The 18,028-nt window shown below is 58.1% G+C and overlaps 2 protein-coding genes across 5 annotated transcripts in view; both read left to right on the top strand.

The window, feature by feature from the left end:
• Positions 1-531: 531 nt before the first annotated feature.
• Positions 532-6,947, top strand: ARSI (arylsulfatase family member I). Its single transcript, XM_077769007.1, has 2 exons — positions 532-925; positions 4,649-6,947. Exons 1-2 carry the CDS (start codon positions 606-608, stop codon positions 6,045-6,047), a joined length of 1,719 nt encoding a protein of 572 aa, XP_077625133.1. The 5' UTR covers positions 532-605; the 3' UTR covers positions 6,048-6,947.
• Positions 6,948-13,388: 6,441 nt separating this feature from the next.
• CAMK2A (calcium/calmodulin dependent protein kinase II alpha) overlaps positions 13,389-18,028 on the top strand; it is a 59,421-nt gene continuing 54,781 nt past the window's right edge. For all 4 annotated transcript variants that reach the window (XM_077769008.1, XM_077769009.1, XM_077769010.1 and 1 more), the window contains exon 1: positions 13,389-13,588. In XM_077769008.1, coding sequence (XP_077625134.1) covers positions 13,527-13,588 — 62 coding nt within the window. In that variant the 5' untranslated portion in view covers positions 13,389-13,526. The remainder of the gene's footprint in view (positions 13,589-18,028) is intronic.

Genomic DNA, 18,028 nt, shown 5'->3' on the forward strand with positions numbered 1-18,028 from the left:
CTGTTCCATTGAACTCCAAGCAGCCCCTCTCCCTCCTTTTCCCGGCCCGGGCCCGGGAGGGGGCCGGAGCCAGAGGGACGCCCGGGCCTGGGCTTCCCGCCCGGGGGCGGAGCCGCTGCTCCAGGTCCCGCCCCTCCACCTGGGGTTCGGCCCCGGCAGATGTTACAACTTTCTCGCATTCTCTCCCGCGGTGTCCCCCCAGGCCCGCCCAACCCGTGCCTCCCTCCCCTTCCCCGCTGGGGTCCTGCCCGCCTCCCTGCGGGGAGCCCGACTGTTCTCAGCACTCCGGGCGGGGCGAGAGGCCGGGCTGGGGGCTGGAGGGTCGGGAGGAGGAGGAAGGGAAAGCAGAGGCGAGAGAAATTAGGAGGCGGGAGAAATCGAGGGCTAGTAGGAAGGCGAGAGTCGGAGGATGGTGGAGAGCACTTTTTGGAAGCCGCCACGCCGCGTCTCAGGCTGGCCCGGCTGAGCTGGGGGAGAGGGAGCGAGGGCGGCGCAGGGCGGGCGCGCAGGCGGCTGGGGGCGGCTCGGNCGTGCGGGCCGTGCGCCCTGGGCGCGCGAGGCGGTGAGGCCCCGGGAACCCTGTGCGCCCGGACGCGCGGGCCGGCATGGCGATGCACGCCCTCACTGGCCTCTCGCTGGTCAGCCTGCTTAGCTTCGGCTACCTGTCCTGGGACTGGGCCAAGCCGAGCCTGGTGGCCGACGAGCCCGGGGAGGCGGGCGTGGAGCAGCCCTCAGCCGCTCCACCCCACCCCCCCCATATCATCTTCATCCTCACCGACGACCAGGGCTACCACGACGTGGGCTACCATGGCTCAGATATAGAGACCCCGACGCTGGACCGGCTGGCAGCTGAGGGTGTCAAGTTGGAGAATTATTACATCCAGCCCATCTGCACGCCTTCCCGGAGCCAACTTCTCACTGGCAGGTAGGCACGACCCAGGCGGCTAGGGCGGCCTGTGCAAGCCCCAAATGAATCCGGTTTGGAGATTTCCTGTGCGTTCACAGCCCCGGCTACTCTGGGACCTGGGAAACCAGGACTCAGGGCCAGTTCTGAGACCCTCAGACACGACTGTTTCCAGTCGCCTGTGTGATCATGATTTATGTCCTTTACCCTTTCTGGGCCTCCGTTTCTCCAATGGTCCGCGGAGTGGATCTGATCATTTTTGAGGCCTCCTCCCTCTGATGTTCTAGGACACACGTGACACACCGTGTGAAGGAGACATCTGGTCATCCCCTTGTTGGAGGAACATGGCAGTCTCTGACCCACGTGGGTTTTAACGCCACTTCTGTATACAGACCCTGAGGTCACGAGCAAGTCCTTTCCCTTCTCTAAGCCTCCGGTTTCTTGTGGGTTCATAAACGGAGTGAAGAGCAGTGTTTACGTGAAAAACAGAGGTGATGGGATGAGTTGTGTGTAACCTGCTTGGCTGGCGATAAATGGCAGCCCCTATATCACCGGAGGGATTAGGGTCCCCAAACTGTCTGAAGGCTGCGTGGAGAGGAAGCCCGGGGATGTATGGGGGAAGCGGAAGGACACAGGATGCTGAGACCTATGGAACCTTAGGCCAGTTACTTCATTTCTCCAGACCTCTGTGTTTTCGTCCGCGAAGTCCTCCGAAATTGGCCAGAAGTCCCAAGGAGATGTGCTGCTTTCTCCATAAGGAGTTGCCCACAAGGCAAGGTGGCGGGATTACCAGCTTAAAAGAGCAGGAAAACGGGAGGTGGGGGTGTGGAAGGCAAACTCTGGCCACTTAGGAGAAAATCCTTTGGCAAGGCTGAAGCTAATCCTCCTTGGATGGGGGCCAAGGCATGCCTTCTCCCAAGTTCCACCCAAAAGCCACTCGTATGATCTCAGGAACCAGAGCCTTGCTCTCCCTGTTTCTGGGTGGGAGAAACTGAGACATGGACTCAGGGAGGGCCCAATTCGTGCCTATAGTTGGTAGGGTCTTTAGGAGAGGGGGCCGAGAGGCCAGGTGGTTGGCAGAGGGCCCAGAGCCGAGAGTCAAAGAGGTGTCTTTTCTTCCCTCGCTCGGGCACTCAGCATTTAGCTCCAGAAATGGAGAGAGAGAATCAGAGAAGAGGGTGAGGGGCTGGTGTCTGTGCTGTGGGTGGGGGCATCAGTGGTGGTGGTGGTGGTGGTGGCGAAGCCCAAATGTTGCCACGCCTCCAGAAGAGGGAGGAAGAATCTGCATCCCTGAGAACTGTGCACAAGTTAGCATTTCTCTCTCGAGAGAGGTGACTTTTGGTTTGAGCAGGGGAATGAGCAGCCAGCAGGGCACCATTCCAACCCCCTGGTCTGTGAAGTTAGCTGAGTGTGGCCAGGCAGCGTCTGCCCTCCGCCCCCTGCCCCCCACAGCTGGCTCCGTCCAACTGATGCTGACTACTCTCATTAGTGTTTGTTCATGCATCCAGTCGTGTTTGACGAAGCTGGAGAGAGCCAGCATTTTCTCGTGTTACTCACTTCCAGACGAGCTTTGGCGACTCCGAGCTGGCCCACCCACTTTACAAACCAGGGTTCCGCCGTGCCCAGCCGAGGCTCCGGGCTGTGACTGGGCCCTACGGTACTGCCTCTGTTAAATGGAATCGTTCATGAGTTTGACTGAGAGGTTTTCAGCATGTGTTGTGCAGACTCGGGTTCAAAGCTCGGGGCAACTGCTTGCTAGCTGTCTGCAGTTGGGCCTGTGGCTGTACTTTTGTGAGCCTCAGTTCATCATCTGTAGAATGGGGATACTAATAGTCTCCCCTGTAGGTTTTTTATGAGGATCAAATGAAATAATGTGTGTGGCATATAGTATTAAAAAATGGCAATAGTATGGGGCGCCTGGGTGGCTCAGTCGGTTGAGCGTCCGACTTGAGCTCAGGTCACAATCCCATGGTTTGAGGGTTCGAGCCCCACATCGGGCTCTGTGCTGACAGCTCAGAGCCCGGAGCCTACTTCGGATTCTGTGTCTCCCTCTCTCTCTGTCCCTCCCCCCACTTGCGCTCTGTCGTTCTCTCTCTCTCTCAAAAGTAAATAAACATTAATAGATTAAAAGAAAAAAGAAAAGCTTTAAAAACATAATAAAAATGGCAGTAGTAGCTAAAGATAGCTAATAATAATAACAGCTTTAAGTTAAGGAAACTAAAAACAGGAAAGCTCACTCTAGTGCTTGCATTAAAGGTGTCAGGCATTCGGGTGTTGGCTTAACTTGGATTCCCCTGGGGTAAGAAAAAGGTGTGGGATGCTAAGACCCTGGTGAAGTTCCAGGCTCCTTATTTACTCTGGGACTTTTAAGACTTGAGTAAAGGCAGGATACCCTAAGCAGATCACCCGGGGGCCTTGACCATAGAAAGGATTTGAATGAATAAATGAGGAATATAGGATTCTGCTAACCATTCACTCCTGCCTCACAGCTTTAGTCTGTGTGAATGACCGGATCCAGGGGCCACATGAACTTATGGGCAGGCATATGAGAATGGGCCTCATAAAATCTGGGAACTGAAAGGTTTCCAGAGATCTCCCATTCAACCCAACTCCCCCTTGTAGATGAGCAAACTGAAGCCCCCATGGAGGAGGAGACACGACAGCCTAGTTTGCTGGAAGAGTCTGTGCTTGGACTTGGCTTGGATTTATGTTCAAGTCCTGGCTTTGCCTCTGACCACAGAGTGACCTTGGGCAAGGTCCTTCCCCTCCTCTGGAACTGTGTTTTTAAAATGGGGTAAATATGCTAGAAGTTGACTTGGGTCCCTTCTGGTTCTAAAATCCTCTGAGTGCCATCACTCATTCATTCATTCATTCATTCATCCCATAAGTAATTGAGTGTCCTTTAAACATCACCTGAGTGGCAAGAACGCAAAGTTGAGTAAAGCACAACCCAATTACAGATGATTGGGCCCAAGAGCACATACAACTGAGTAGAACCCCATGATCAAGTAGGACAGTGATCATGTGTACTAAATGTTAACCCAGAAACAAAAGTGACTCATTCTTGGAGAGACTTATAAGAGACTTTACAGAGCGGGCAACATTTGGACTGGGCTTTGAAGAGGGAGTAGGAGTTTCCCTGAGAGGGCAGGACTTGCTCTAGGCCCCAGAGCAAAGTGGCTTAGAGCTCCGGGATTCTGAAGTCTCTGAAGCCTGCCTGGGATACAGATCCCAACTCCAGTTACAAATTGTTTGAATCACTGGGCGAGTGATTTAATTTCCTGAGCCTCAGTTTCCTTATTTGGAAGACGGGAATAATAATGATATGCATGCACTCCATAGGTTGGTGGGGATTTGGTGAGATAATTCATATAAGGGACTTATCGCAATGCTGAGCACACAGGGAGTGCTTGGTGTTAGCTGCTATTGTTTTGTTGTCGTGATTAACCTGGGATCAACTAAACTCCCCGGCTTCCTAGCTGTGTGACCCTGGGCGAGTGGTTTAACCATTCTGATCTTCAGTCTCCCCATCTGCAAAATGACAATAATATCTGCTCAGCTGATTTTGAGGATTCAATGAGATGATGCATTTGAAATGTTTATCCCACGTGATAATACCTGTTGTATGTTTGCCGGAAGCACTGGGACCGGAGCCCCCTTCAGGGTGAGGCCTGGGGGCTGGTGGGCCAGAGCAGTGGTCTGTAGCTCACTCGGGCCTTTTTTGTTCTCCCCTCTCTCCACCAGGTACCAGATCCACACGGGGCTCCAGCACTCCATCATCCGCCCTCGGCAGCCCAACTGCCTGCCCCTGGACCAGGTGACGCTGCCCCAGAAGCTGCAGGAGGCAGGGTACTCTACCCACATGGTGGGCAAGTGGCACCTGGGCTTCTACCGGAAGGAGTGCCTGCCCACCCGCCGTGGCTTTGACACCTTCCTGGGCTCGCTCACGGGCAACGTGGACTACTACACCTATGACAACTGTGACGGGCCGGGGGTGTGCGGCTTTGACCTGCACGAGGGCGAGAGTGTGGCTTGGGGGCTCAGCGGCCAGTATTCCACTCTGCTCTATGCCCAGCGTGTCAGCCACATCCTAGCTAGCCACAGCCCCCGGCGGCCTCTCTTTCTCTACGTAGCCTTCCAGGCGGTGCACACGCCCCTGCAGTCCCCTCGTGAGTACCTGTACCGCTACCGCACCATGGGCAACGTGGCCCGGCGGAAGTATGCAGCCATGGTCACGTGCATGGATGAGGCTGTGCGCAACATCACCTGGGCCCTCAAGCGCTATGGTTTCTACAACAACAGTGTCATCATCTTCTCTAGTGACAATGGCGGCCAGACCTTCTCCGGGGGCAGCAACTGGCCGCTGCGGGGACGAAAGGGCACTTACTGGGAAGGTGGGGTGCGCGGCCTGGGCTTTGTCCACAGCCCCCTGCTCAAGCGGAAGCGCCGGACCAGCCGGGCGCTGGTGCACATCACCGACTGGTACCCGACCCTGGTAGGTCTGGCCGGAGGCACCGCTTCGGTGGCCGATGGGCTGGACGGCTACGATGTGTGGCCGGCCATCAGCGAGGGCCAGGCCTCACCACGCACAGAGATCCTGCACAACATCGACCCGCTCTACAACCATGCGCGGCACGGCTCCCTGGAGGCCGGCTTCGGCATCTGGAACACTGCCGTGCAGGCCGCCATCCGCGTGGGCGAGTGGAAGCTGCTAACGGGCGACCCCGGCTACGGCGACTGGATCCCACCGCAGACGCTGGCCGCCTTTCCCGGCAGCTGGTGGAACCTCGAGCGTATGGCCAGTGCCCGCCAGGCAGTGTGGCTCTTCAATATCAGCGCCGACCCCTACGAACGGGAGGACCTGGCTGGCCAGCGGCCTGACGTGGTCCGTGCCCTGCTGGCCCGTCTGGCAGACTATAACCGCACAGCCATCCCTGTGCGCTACCCAGCTGAGAATCCCCGGGCCCACCCTGACTTTAATGGGGGTGCCTGGGGGCCCTGGGCCAGTGATGAGGAAGAGGAGGAAGAGGCAGGCAGGGCTCGAAGCTTCTCCCGAGGGCGCCGCAAGAAAAAGTGCAAGATTTGCAAGCTGCGATCCTTTTTTCGTAAACTCAACACCAGGCTGATGTCACAGCGGATCTGATGGGGCGTGCAGGGGGGAGGTGAGGATCTCTGTCTCTCTAGATGTACTTCCCCATTCAAACCTGGCCCTGTTCCTCCCCAGGGAGAGGCCTGAGGCCAAGTCCCCATCTGCAGGGACATGGAGGGCATAGAGCCCCTCAAATGAAGGGTGCAGGGCTTGGCTTGGGGGAGAATAAACTAGATTGGGGTGCCTGGATTCCAATCCTGCCTGTCCACTGACTTGCTCTGTGACCTCAGGTGGTCTGCATGAGCTCACTGGGCCTCAGTTTCCTCATCTGTAAATGAGCTCTGTTGATTCTGTGGCTCTGTGATGTGAACCTGGGGGCTGGGGCCATGGTGGAGTTGCCGTTGACCTTGCCACCTCCCAGCTCATTTAAAAGCTCACCCTTGGGCCCTGCACTTCTGTGGTACTGCTTGGGTGAGGGGTCATGTGGAGGCAGCTTGAGGCGTGGACCCTAGCTGAGTCATGCAATCTGGCCACTCTCTGAAGGGATCCTCTGATGCTGAGGGTGGGGGCGGGGGAGGGGAGGGGAGACAGGGCTGGCAGCTGACCTTCCGGGTCTTCACATGGCTTGGGCCAGCCCTGGGGCCACACTGGTGCTGGGGGCTGTGGCAGAAAGCTCTGTCCCCCAGCACCCAGAGGATCAACCTGGCTGTCAGCTGCTGCAGGATCAAGGGTGGTAGAAACGGCTGTGAAAAGAGGCCCTGAATCAATAGTCAGGACACTTGGGTGCTTCTTTGACCTTGGGCCCGGTCCTTCACCTGTGGGCCTCAGTTTCCCCATCTGCAAATCGGGGGTGCTAGCCTGAGCTCTGCCTACCTCACAGGGTCATAGAGAACTGGCCAAGTTAATGGTGGTGGAGGAGCCCATGCACTTGATTAAAATGCAGTAACCTGGAAACTAGGGGTGCGGTGCTATCTATGAACACGCGGGGGTGTGCGCACGTGCGTCCTGAGGGCACGTGTGAGCTCACCATTGACCGAGCGAGTGGGAGAGGGGGTGGGCAGCCTGGCCGGGAAGCGGAATGTATGGGTTCCAGTCCATCCTGCCACAGGGCCACTGTGTGACCTCTGGCAACTCCTGGACCCTTTCCGGGCCTCAGTGTCCCTGTGTCCAACAGATGCTGTAGAAGCCCCTCCTCCCTGGTCATCCTGGATGGCCCCGTGCGTGTGTGCTGGGGGGCATGGGCCGAGGGGTGGGAGGAGGGGCGTGGGGGGATCAGAGCCTGCTCGCTGCAGAGCGCGTCTCCACGCGCACACTGCGTTCTGCAAATCTCCCTCCAGGTTCCAGTCGGTGCAGCGTGTGTAGGCGAAAGCCCTGCTGTGAATTTTGAAAATAGTTATTTTTGTCACTGGCAAAGGAGGCCTGTTAGGACTCGNCTGAGCCCGGGAGTGAGAGCCTGGCTCGGGGCTGCAGGAGGGCGGTGACCACCCGTGTCCCGGGCCCCTTCCTCTGCCGCCTCCAGCTGCCTCTGTCTCTAGGGTGTCGATGCCTGGGCTATGCAGGGGCAGGGGCCGGAACAGGCCGAAGCCTCTGGGTTCCAGCCTACACAGCACCTCTGCCTGCCCAGGAGGGAGACTCTGAAGAAGATGGCGTTCCAGGCCCAGCGTGTCCCACACATAGGTTGTTCGTAGTCTGCCCCTTACCCAGGATTCTCCAGTGCTCCTGGGTGCTTCTCCCAGCTGTCTGGGCTGTGCCCTCCATGTGCGGCATGGAGCCAGGGCTTCCGGCAGCTCTGGGCCTGCACCAGTTGAGTGGAGGCCTGGGAGAGTTGGACCTGCCTTAGGTGACCTCGCCTCCAGCTCCAGCCCTGCTTCACTTACACCCTTTGGGGGCCATAAGAGCAGGACCATAAAAGGCCCTTTATCCCTAGACACCAAGGCCTACCTGCGTGTGGTAACCTGGTCTCAAACAGAAAGTCCAGCCGGGGCTTTAGGCTGGCACCTGCCCCCAACACCCTGAGAAGGAAGCTCGGTCTGATCACAAGCCCGGCCTAGAGCTTGCCTGTCTCGGAGTCCTACCTAACCCGGAACCCAGCAGACAGCCCAGGAGCCCCACTCAAGCCCAGCAGTCCCCGAGCCTGCCTAACCAAGGTGCTGCCGGCTGCCCCAGGGCTGGCATCGGTGGAAGGTACCGGGGTAAAGAGCCACCGGGACTAGAGCATTGGGAGGGGAGGCTCAGCCTGCTGGCTGTGGTGTCGGCTCGGCCCGGGGGACAGCATGGCTCCTGCCCATCCCCTCCTGTCTCCTGTGGCCCCCGAGTTTCTCCCTGCCAGAGCACCTGGGTCTGGGCTCTGATTTAGGCCCCTGACTGGCACTGCTAGGCGGATGCTTGGATCACCTGGTGGGGAGGGGTGGGTGGGAGACCAGACCAAAAGGAGCTCTGGCCCCTTGGGTCACAGATCTGGGGGAAGAGTAGAGCCCAGAGACGCCAGACAGACCCTCTACTTCCCCTTTGGCTGGACCAGATGGCAGGAGATCCACCACCCAGATTAGAGACAGTGGTGGCCCTGTCCAAGCTGGGCCCTGCCTGTGGAGTCCTGGACAGGGGGGACTAGTCCCCCAGGAACCAGGAGGGAGCTCTGGACCTGGCTAGAGGGACAGGGCTCTTAGCCCCACCCTGGGCCTTGACCGTATTCCCTCCTCTCACTTGGTACGTAATGGCTACCTTAGGACCTAGGCAAGCAGCCCTGCAGCGCCAGAAAGAGGGAGGGCAGAGCAGGGGAAGGGAAGGAGCACTGTTTGGGAGTCCAGAATTCTGGATGATGTCCCGACTCTGCTCCTGACTTCTGCTACTGAGGGAGGAAGCAGTATCTTCCTCTCTCTGGGCCTTGGTCTCCATCTGTGTGGGGCATGGGCTCCATCAGGGCCCTTTCAGCCCTCGTGTAGGTCAAAGAACATAGGGCAGGAGCACAGAGGTCACACAGACCCACATGGGTAAGTCACGTCACATCTCTGCAAATGAGGCAATGACCATGCCTATCTCACAGACATCCGTGGTGAGGTATAACTTGCTCAGTATGCTTAGCATGGGGCCTGGCTCTAAAGTGGAAATAACTATTTTTCATATTTTTGGAGTCCGTGAAGGAACAGCTTGTCGCTGTATTTCTAGGGAGGAGATGGAGGCCCCTGCCATAAGCATTCCCAGTCAACAACTGGACTTGAACTTGGGTCCTCTAACTGCAGGCCGTGCCATGTGGACATTGGCCCAGCAGCCATTGTCCTCCGTCCCTTGGCTCCCTGCTTCCCTCAGCTCTGCCAGGATTGCCTCCCATGTGGGACCCCTCAGGGGACTGTGATGCTCCCCGAGCCCTCACTCTCTCCAGAGTGGAAGCCTGGCATCACTCACTGCCATTAATTAACCACATCACCCTCCAACTGGACCCTCTGCTGGATTATTTCTCTCTTGGCCCACTTTCCGCCGATTCGGCCCCCCACGCTCACTGCCCTTAGTGGGACAGGCCTCGTGGGGACCCTTCTGATGGCACGTTTTCTGTGGCACCTCCCAGGCCCTGCAGGATCCTGAGGCCCTCGGGCATGTGCATGAGAGTCTGTGTGTGGGCTGAGGAAGGTGGGATGACAGTAGGGCTGTCACAATGCTCCCGGGGCTCTGATTCCCCCCCACCCCCTCCCCACCTCTGCTATGGCCCAGGACCTTGGCCCTGATCCCGGGTTGTTTCCTTCCCCTCCCATATGCCTGGGGTATAGCTTGTGTTCACGTTCAGGTTCCCTATCTTAGCATGCATGTCACAGCTGTGCTCAGTGACCTCTCGGGCTCCCGTCCCTGGCCACCAGCCTGGAGCACGCAGGCCAGCTCTGAGTGCCACATGAGCGTTACAGCCAGAGCACACGTGCTGGCTCGCATGCCTGCTGTGGCCCCGGGGAGTGGGGGGTCTGGCAGGAGCAGTCTCCCCATCGCCATCATCGGCTCATTCTCTCGGCATCACAGAGGCAGGCCTGGCTCCTCGCCGCCCGCCACCGGCAGGCCCAGCTGCCGGCCTCGCGGGCACGGGGGAGGCAGTGAATTAGCTGTCGCAGAGCGTGGCAGTTACCCTCCAGACAGGGGTGCCTGCCCGAGGTGGGGCCCACATCCCTGGGCTAAGCTCTCGAAGGTTCGGGGCACGTGGGGGCAGGGTGCGTGTGAGAGTTGCCAAGGAGACCTCTTGTCTTCTCCCTTCTCTCCATCCATCTCTCTGCCGCCAGGTACTGCACGTCCCCCAGCGCACACAGGGTCTGGGCCGGGCCAGCCTGGGAGGGAGAGAAGAGGTACGGAGCCCGGGGGGCAGGAGGCGGGGAGGTGGAAACAAGAAAGGAGGTGAAAAGGAACAAGAAAGATAGGGAGGACTGAGAAGAAGGGGCTCAAGGGAGGGAAGGAAGAAAATGAGGAAAGGCAAGAAAGAGAAGAAGGAGAGGAGGAAGCAGAGCTGAAAGGGGAGACAGAGGTAGGGAAGCACGGACAGACAGGGTGAGGGGGTGACAGGGTGGCCGGGGGGCCAGGTTGCTCTTGCTCCCTGAATCCACACAGGCGACCTCCGTAGTCCCTGTCGGAGACAGGGAGAGAGCCGGCCGTTAACCTCTGTTCCTCTCGTCCCCCTGGCTCTTCCTGTGACCTAATGGTACCACCTCCCCACTTCCCGCCAGGTGCTCTGCCCTCTTCTGAACTTGCTTCACTTCATCACTGGGGACTGGGCATGGGGCGAGCCAGGAAACAGGGTGGTCAAGCCAGCTCCCAGCAGAGCAGGACTCTCACCTCCCTTGTGCAGAACTTCAGACTCCCATTTATACAGCCGCAGGGCACATTTGCTGTTTGTTTTATGGGTTAATTTCTAAAGCCCCATTAAGTTAAGTTGGCACCTGTGAGCTAGAGGGCTTGTGAGCCCTCTCCTAGCCTCTTTGTTCTAGTCATTTGTTTTCCTGGCAAAAGGCTGCAAACCAGGCTGGGCCAGGATGGTGCTCAAACCATGAGCTCAACTCCAACGGGGACTCAGAGAACCGCACCACAACGTGCTAGGACTGAAGGATAGTGGTGTGTGCTTCCCCAGCTCAGAGCGGTGTGAGGAGGGAGAGGCTTCTGAGTCTCTTAATAGTAATAATTTCCCATCTATGAGCGTGCACAGTGTGCCAGCTACTGTGTTCATCTGCTCATGTCATTTAATCCTTAAACAGCCCTAGAGGTAGGGAAATTATGAACTCTATTTTGCAGATGAAGAAACTGAGGCACGGAGAAGGTAGGCTGCTCATCCAAAGTCACACAGTCTATAGATCATGGAGCTCCTCTCCTCTCCCCTGGACAATGACTGAGGGCGCTTCAGTGGTCACTAAGGGCTGCTGCAGCACCTTCACCAGGGGGAGCCATCTCCCGGGGAGGGCTAGAAAGTCTGGGCAGGGAGATGGGGGTGCGGTCCTTCCCCCACCTCCCCGCATCTGCCTCTCTTGCCTCTAGTGGTGTTCTGTGCCCAGCCCGCGCCCACCAGCTGTGTGCCCCCCAAGCAAAGGCCTCTCTTCTCTGCCGCTGAATTGCAACGTTGGCGGCAGGAGCGGGAAGCGTATTGTGCGCAGAAACAAAACTGAGTGGTTTTTCCTTTTTCTGAAGGTGGTAATGGTGCAATTAGTGGCTAAGCCATTACCCCTCCTCCCTAGCTCGCCTCCCCCCTTCCCCTCGGCCTCCCTCCCATTTCTCTCCTGGGAAGAAGTGGCTGCATCGGAGAGCTAACCCCATCATTCTCTCTCACCCCCAACTCCCGGGAAGAGGGGCAGAATTGTGGGAGAGGGGACTCAGATGTCTCCTGGGGCCCCTGGACCTAAGGTAGTGAGTCAGGGACCTGCTAGGGCTGGGGATGACCGACGAGCAGACAATGCATCCAGCATGCGAGATGACCAGTAAAGCAAGTTGGAGGCTCTGAGGGGTGGGGTAGAAATGAGGGTTTGGATCCTGGGTCCTTTTATCCGACCTGTGCTCACTGTGGGCAAATGCTGGCATGAGACCTCGGCCTGGTGGGCTGTGAAATGAGCTTGAGTGGAGGAGGTGGGTGTGAAATTCTGAGTCCAAGCGAGTGATGGGGGTGGTCATGGTCCCGCTTTAGACCTTCCTTTTCCTCTTCCAGAAACTAAAAAGAGGTCTCATGTTTACATACTTCCCAAAGGCTTCCACAGCCCTTAGCCCACTCCTTCTTCACCGCCTTCTTCTGCAGTGGCAGCTTTGTTCTGTTTTCTAGAAAGGGCGCCGGAGGCTCAGAGAGGGGCAGTGACTTTCCTAGGGTCACACAGCTAAGAAACGCCAGAGCTGGAGTTGAACTCGGATCCTTAAGTCCTGTCCTTTTCCTTCCTAAACCCCCAGGGCTTGGGTGAGATCTTGGGGCCACAGAGTTGGCTGCTGCCTTGATTTGGCAGGGAAAACGAGAAGGAGGAGAAGGGAATGAGGATTTCAGGGCAGGCCCATAGCCACTCCCCTCCATGCCAGGCCATGCTTCCCTTCCCACTGCCCGCCTCCGCCTCTTTCACCTTGACTTGAAGCACAAGCAGAAACTGGGACATGAGCCCCAGGAGACCAGATCTCCATGGTCCCACTGGGAACATGGGATGGAGGAGAGGGGTGGGGATGAGTGGGCAGGCAGGGCAGTCCCCTCCAGAATCCGGATGCCTCTTCTTCACTTGTCCCCCAAGCTAGAGTGCCAGTGTGATGGACAGGGTAGCAGAGACTGAGAGCAAATGAGGAAGCCAGAGGCGGAGGTCCAAACACAGTATAGAGGGGAGCAGAGGGGTAGTTCCGGACTACAGTGATCCACTGGGAGAGAGATCCCAATGAATTAGCCATCGCTTCCTGTAAACCTTAGAACCCGGCTGTTGCCAGGGCAACGGGGCAATACCTGTCTCTCCAGAGGAGATGAAGTTGCCAGGGTAACTGTATCCTGTCTTTCCTGGGGACCATCCCAGAATGTGGCACCCACCGGCCGTTACCATGGCAACTGCCTTTTTGCCCCACTTAATCCCATCCTGTCTGCTACAAGGGACCCACAGTTGGAGTGGGGGGAGGTGGGAAGAGAGAAGAGCACTTGTGGATTAAGTTTGTTCTTCTCCCCCTCTCCGGACCCCTCCCTCAGGCCATCACCCCGGGGGTGCCGGGTCCACCCGCCCTGGGCCCACACAGGCCTGCCGTATTCTGTGCGGTTCGGGCCAGGGCGTCCGGGAGCAGGTTTCGCAGTGGAAGGCAGGCAGGTGTTGGAGAAGCAGTTACCGGGGCAACGGGAACAGGGCGTTTCGGAGGTGGTTGCCATGGGGACCTGGATGCTGACGAAGGCTCGCGAGGCTGTGAGCAGCCACAGTGCCCTGCTCAGAAGCCCCGGGCTCGTCAGTCAAGCTGGTTCTCGGTTCGCGCTCGGCAGCACAGGCAGGCGAGTGGTCCCTAGTTGCGGGCGCCGAGCAGCAGAGCCCCCGTCCTGGTCCTCCAGCCCCAAGCCTCGCCTGCCCGCCCGGCACCAGGATGGCCACCATCACCTGCACCCGCTTCACGGAAGAGTACCAGCTCTTCGAGGAACTGGGAAAGTGAGTTGCACCTCAGAGAGTTCCGGAGGGTGCAGGGGGTCAGCGTCACGGGCAGGGGGTGTGCACCTGCATGCTTCCTGTGCACACACAGGGAGGAAGTCTGCATGTGCCTGGGGACGCTTGCCCATGCGGAGTGCCCAGAGCTGGGTGGAGGCATGTTTGCGGGCACACAGATGTGCCAAGGCCAGCTGGGTGAGTGTGTGTGTAGGGGTGAAAGATTGATGGTGGATGCCGGTGCACACGCATGCATGCACACGCCGAGTGCACATGACTAGGCACACACAGATTTTTAGAAACTCAGGGTTAAAAAGAGATCTTCCTAGTCAGCTAAGTCCGGGGCTGGAACGCCCTGCGGACTTTCTCTCGAGGTGTTCATCTGGCCTCAACTTGGACGCCTCTGATGGGAGAATTCGCCCACTCCCAGGCAGTCCTTCCTGACTTTCGGCACCAATGGCGACTGTGCCGAGTGGCCAACTTCTCCCCAAAAGCACATCCCCTCCCCACCCACCTCCTCCCAACTCCTCTTGGAGTGAGGGCATCGGTAAAGCAGAGGTTAATAACCCAGGGACTGGTGAGGCTTCCTGGGTGTTGGGAGGTGGGGAGGGGCAGTCAGGCAAGTTGGGGGAGGCACTACCATTTCCCATTTCCGGGGCTGGTGATACACCAGCTCTGGTCCCTTGGTAAAGTTGTCCAGCTCCTGAGCTCATTTTATGCCTCTGATGATTGGCAGGGAGAGAAGGGTGGGAGGGGAGTGGGGAGGAAAGCCCCCCAGGGGCAGCCAGGTAGGTTGCAGGGTGTCCGGGAAACACCCTGGATACCCCCAGCTAGGTTTGTGGAGGAACTGGGGATGGATCAGGGTAGGAGTATAGTTTGGAGGTTGAGTTTGCCCCTTGGGCAAGGCAGCTTCAACGCCCTGGGTGGTCCTTGCTCCAGCAGCAGGGAGAGGAGCCCTGTGAGCAGATATGTGCTGGGGTGAGGTCTGGATGTGTGCCGTGTAAGGACCGACTCAGGGGTACACTTGTGTGCACTGTAGGGGTATGCAAGTGTTCACGTGTGTGCAGCAGGAGGTGTGCGCTTCATGTGGAAGGCCTCCAAGAGTGGGTGCGTGCAAGTGGCACAAGAGGTGCCACCGGCTGATTGCATGGGGGTGAAGGTGTGAATATGCGTCACTGCATGTGCCTGAGTGTGGCAGGACAGAGCTCTAATGCACGTCAACAGGCAAATGTGTGTGAGGTCTGGGTGTGTGCAAATGTCTGTGTCTGTGTAAGGATGTCTCTTTGTGTAAGGATCCCCGTGGGGGCCTTGGGCGCAGTGGTGCCTCTCTGAGGTCTGGACACACACATCCGGGTGTGGACCGGGGGCATGCACAGGGGAAGGTTTATGTGTGTGTGTGTGAGGCCTGGGCCAAAGGCTCGGGTGGGAGTGTGGGTGTTGAAGGCATGCGTGAGCTCATGCTGGTGTCTGCATATGTGTGAGAGATGGGCCTGTGGCTGCGTACAAGTAGGCTGCCTGCTCACGCACACACACGCTCACATCCCAGGCTATCCTGACACCCACAGGTGCGCACCAGGTCCCTGTATAGACACACACCCATGTGCAGACGTGTGCTCACTCTTGTCTGCAGGCCTCCCGTGTTTCTGAGTGTGCTTTTGAGCTGCTCCCGAGGACTGAAGCTGTGTGCTAAATGTGCGCAGGGTCCCTTCTCCGCTGGCTTCCGGTGCCCACTGGGGCCCACGGAGTCCCTGATTAGCTGCGATCTGCCTTCCAGAGTATGACCAAGGCTCGGCTCTGGGAGGGCTGCGTCACAGGGTGCAGTGAAATGGAGTTGAGATGTGACTCAGGCACTTAAAGTGAAAATAAAAGTGGTATTTTGCCCCAAGAGGAGATGGATATCATGAAGACTGGGTGTTGTGGGGGGTGCCCTCGGGAGCCTTCTCAAGCCCCCTGGCTGCCAGGACTGGGGGCAGGGGCAGAATTTCAGGGGACGGGGAGCCCTGGTGGGGCCGTGGGAGGAAAACCGAGGGTGGCAGGCATGGCCAGGCCTTGTCTAATCCATTTTAGACCTCTCCCTTCTAGAACCATGCGGGCTCCTAATCCTTTCTAGGTCGCATATTCCTCCAGGAATCTGACGAAAGCCTAAGTCTACATTCTCCAGAAGAAAAGTCCAAAACTGTGAAATGTCGCGTGCAGTGTCAGGGGCTTGCAGGACATTAGGAAGGCTGTGATGGGCTTCAGGTTCACGATGCTTGGATTGGAGAGAGAACGAGGCTCCGCATCTCTTTTAACCCATGCCTGGGTTAGAAACACCAGGGTGTATTACTGAGCAGGCGGGGGGGCCAGACGCACAGTGGGGCAGGTAGGGGTGGGCCCAGCACACGGCACCGGCTCTGGATCTCACCATCCAGAGCTCTGTGACACCAGCCAGACGACAGTCTGGAGATAAAAAATGGCTGTGCTGATGGAATAAGGGGGTACACGTGAAGATGTGGCCTGGCACCCACTGGGCCGTCAGCAAGGCCTGCTGCTAGAATCACTGTTGCCCTCGAAGGCTGGGCAGGCGGAAGCCCGCTGCCGGGGCCTCCTCATGTTTACCTTCCGTCTGGAGTTTGCCCAGCTTGGGGGAGGGGCCCGACCAAACTCCTCCGCTGCTGGGAGAAGTGGGGAAGATGCCTGCAGGGCCCGGCCTTCCATTCTTGACCCCTCAGTCCCTGCCAGCCGGGACACTGCGGTCACCACCCAGAAGGTGGGCGCCCTTATCCAGGAGCCCGCTTCAGATCACTGGCAGGGTGACTTTCCGAGGCAGCTGGGTTGGCCCTGCGAGGAGACATGGGAGCCTTTGGAGCTCCTTCTGCAGGGCCCTGGGCTGCCCAGCTGGAGGGGAGGGCGTGTGCCTCTCGAGGGCTTCCTGGCATCCCACTCAGTGAGGACTGGCTGGGACCAGAGGCCTTCTAGGAGCCCAGACAGGGTGGGCTACAGATGTAACAGAAGCTGCCTCTGTCCCACCTGGCGGTCAGCCAGATGGGTGGGGTGTGGTCTGGAGTCGGGGCAGCGGCTTCCAGAGCCCCTTGCTGCTCCTGGGCAAAGGCCCCAATGACTGGTAAGCCAGGATCTCGATTCCAGGTCCCCTAGAAGCTAGTCCCCAGAGACTAGCTCAACTCACTCCTCCCTGACCTCCCTCCTCCCTCCTCCCAGGAGATGAGAGAAAGAGGCGCAGACCTGAGGAGCACAGGGGCTCATTTGGAGGCGGACTGCAGTAATTCTGGCTTCGTGCTCAGGGTGGGCCTGGGCAGAGCTCCTGGCAGAGCCTACCTTCTAGGAAGGCCAGGATCGGGGGAGGGGGTCGGCTTCCAGAAGGCGGAGAAGGAGGATGCCTCTTCCAGCCTCTGACACCCTCTGGGCTTTGGAATCCCACCTCTAGGAGACGTTAGGGAGGCAGAGACTCGCTCTAGCAGCCTGTGTAATCACTGGCTGTACAGAGAGAGCCTCCGAAGCAGATTTTATTTGAGAGAGGGAGAGGGAGGGAGGGAGCCTGGAGAGAGAGCACAGCCCACTCGTTCTCTAGAAACTGGGATCTGAAATGGACACAGGGGCAGTGTTGGGCTGAGGGAGGGGCTCCAGGGGCCAGCCAGGTTGGCAGAGGGATGGATGAGACCCCCCTGCCCGCTCTTACTGCCACAGCTGTGTATCAGGAGCTGGGCTTGGGCCTGGCTGATCGGTGGGGGACATGGGGGCTGGAGCCGCTCCCCGCACCGGGGGCCCAGGGTCCTGGGTGCCAAGGACCCTTCATGGGATACCAGCTCTAACATCTGCCAAGTGTGCTCAACAATCCCATCCTTCCCTGGCTGAGCTCTTAGGAGCCTCAGTGGGGTAATGTTGGGGAGAGAAAACATCTGGGCATCCACACACCACCCAAAGATGGGGGTACACTTGCATTTTGATTCTAATAACCTCATATTCACAGCGCTTGGGAGCTGGTGAGGTACCTCTCCATCCATTCGCTCGACTCTGAGGGAGGCAGAGGGCTTACTCATCCATCTGACAGATGAGCAGACCAAGGCTTGAGAAGGTGGAATGGCCGGTGTGCAGGTGTCCGGCCAACTAGATATGATGGGGGGGACGATTCAGGATGGGGACCCCTCTTGCCGCTGTGTCTGGGGAATGCTCCTAGGGAAGAGGGGCCATGACCTTATGGGTAAGAGAACCCTGGGCTGAGGCTTATTTTCAATCATGAGTCTGCCTCTAATTTACTGGGCCACCCTGTGTGGATCCCTTTGTGGACCCCAACTTTACTATCTGTAAAATGGGGATCAGAATAATTCTGCAGATGCTGAAATGCCCCATGAGAGGTATTGCCCTCTTTAGCTTCCCTCTGTGGAGGACCCACATGGGAGATTTCAATCTCCAAGAACATCAGACCTGGAAGGACCATCCACACTCTCT

The sequence above is a fragment of the Crocuta crocuta genome, unplaced genomic scaffold (assembly GCF_008692635.1).
Source record: "Crocuta crocuta isolate KB4526 unplaced genomic scaffold, BGI_CrCroc_1.0 scaffold340, whole genome shotgun sequence".
Taxonomy (NCBI): domain Eukaryota; kingdom Metazoa; phylum Chordata; class Mammalia; order Carnivora; family Hyaenidae; genus Crocuta; species Crocuta crocuta.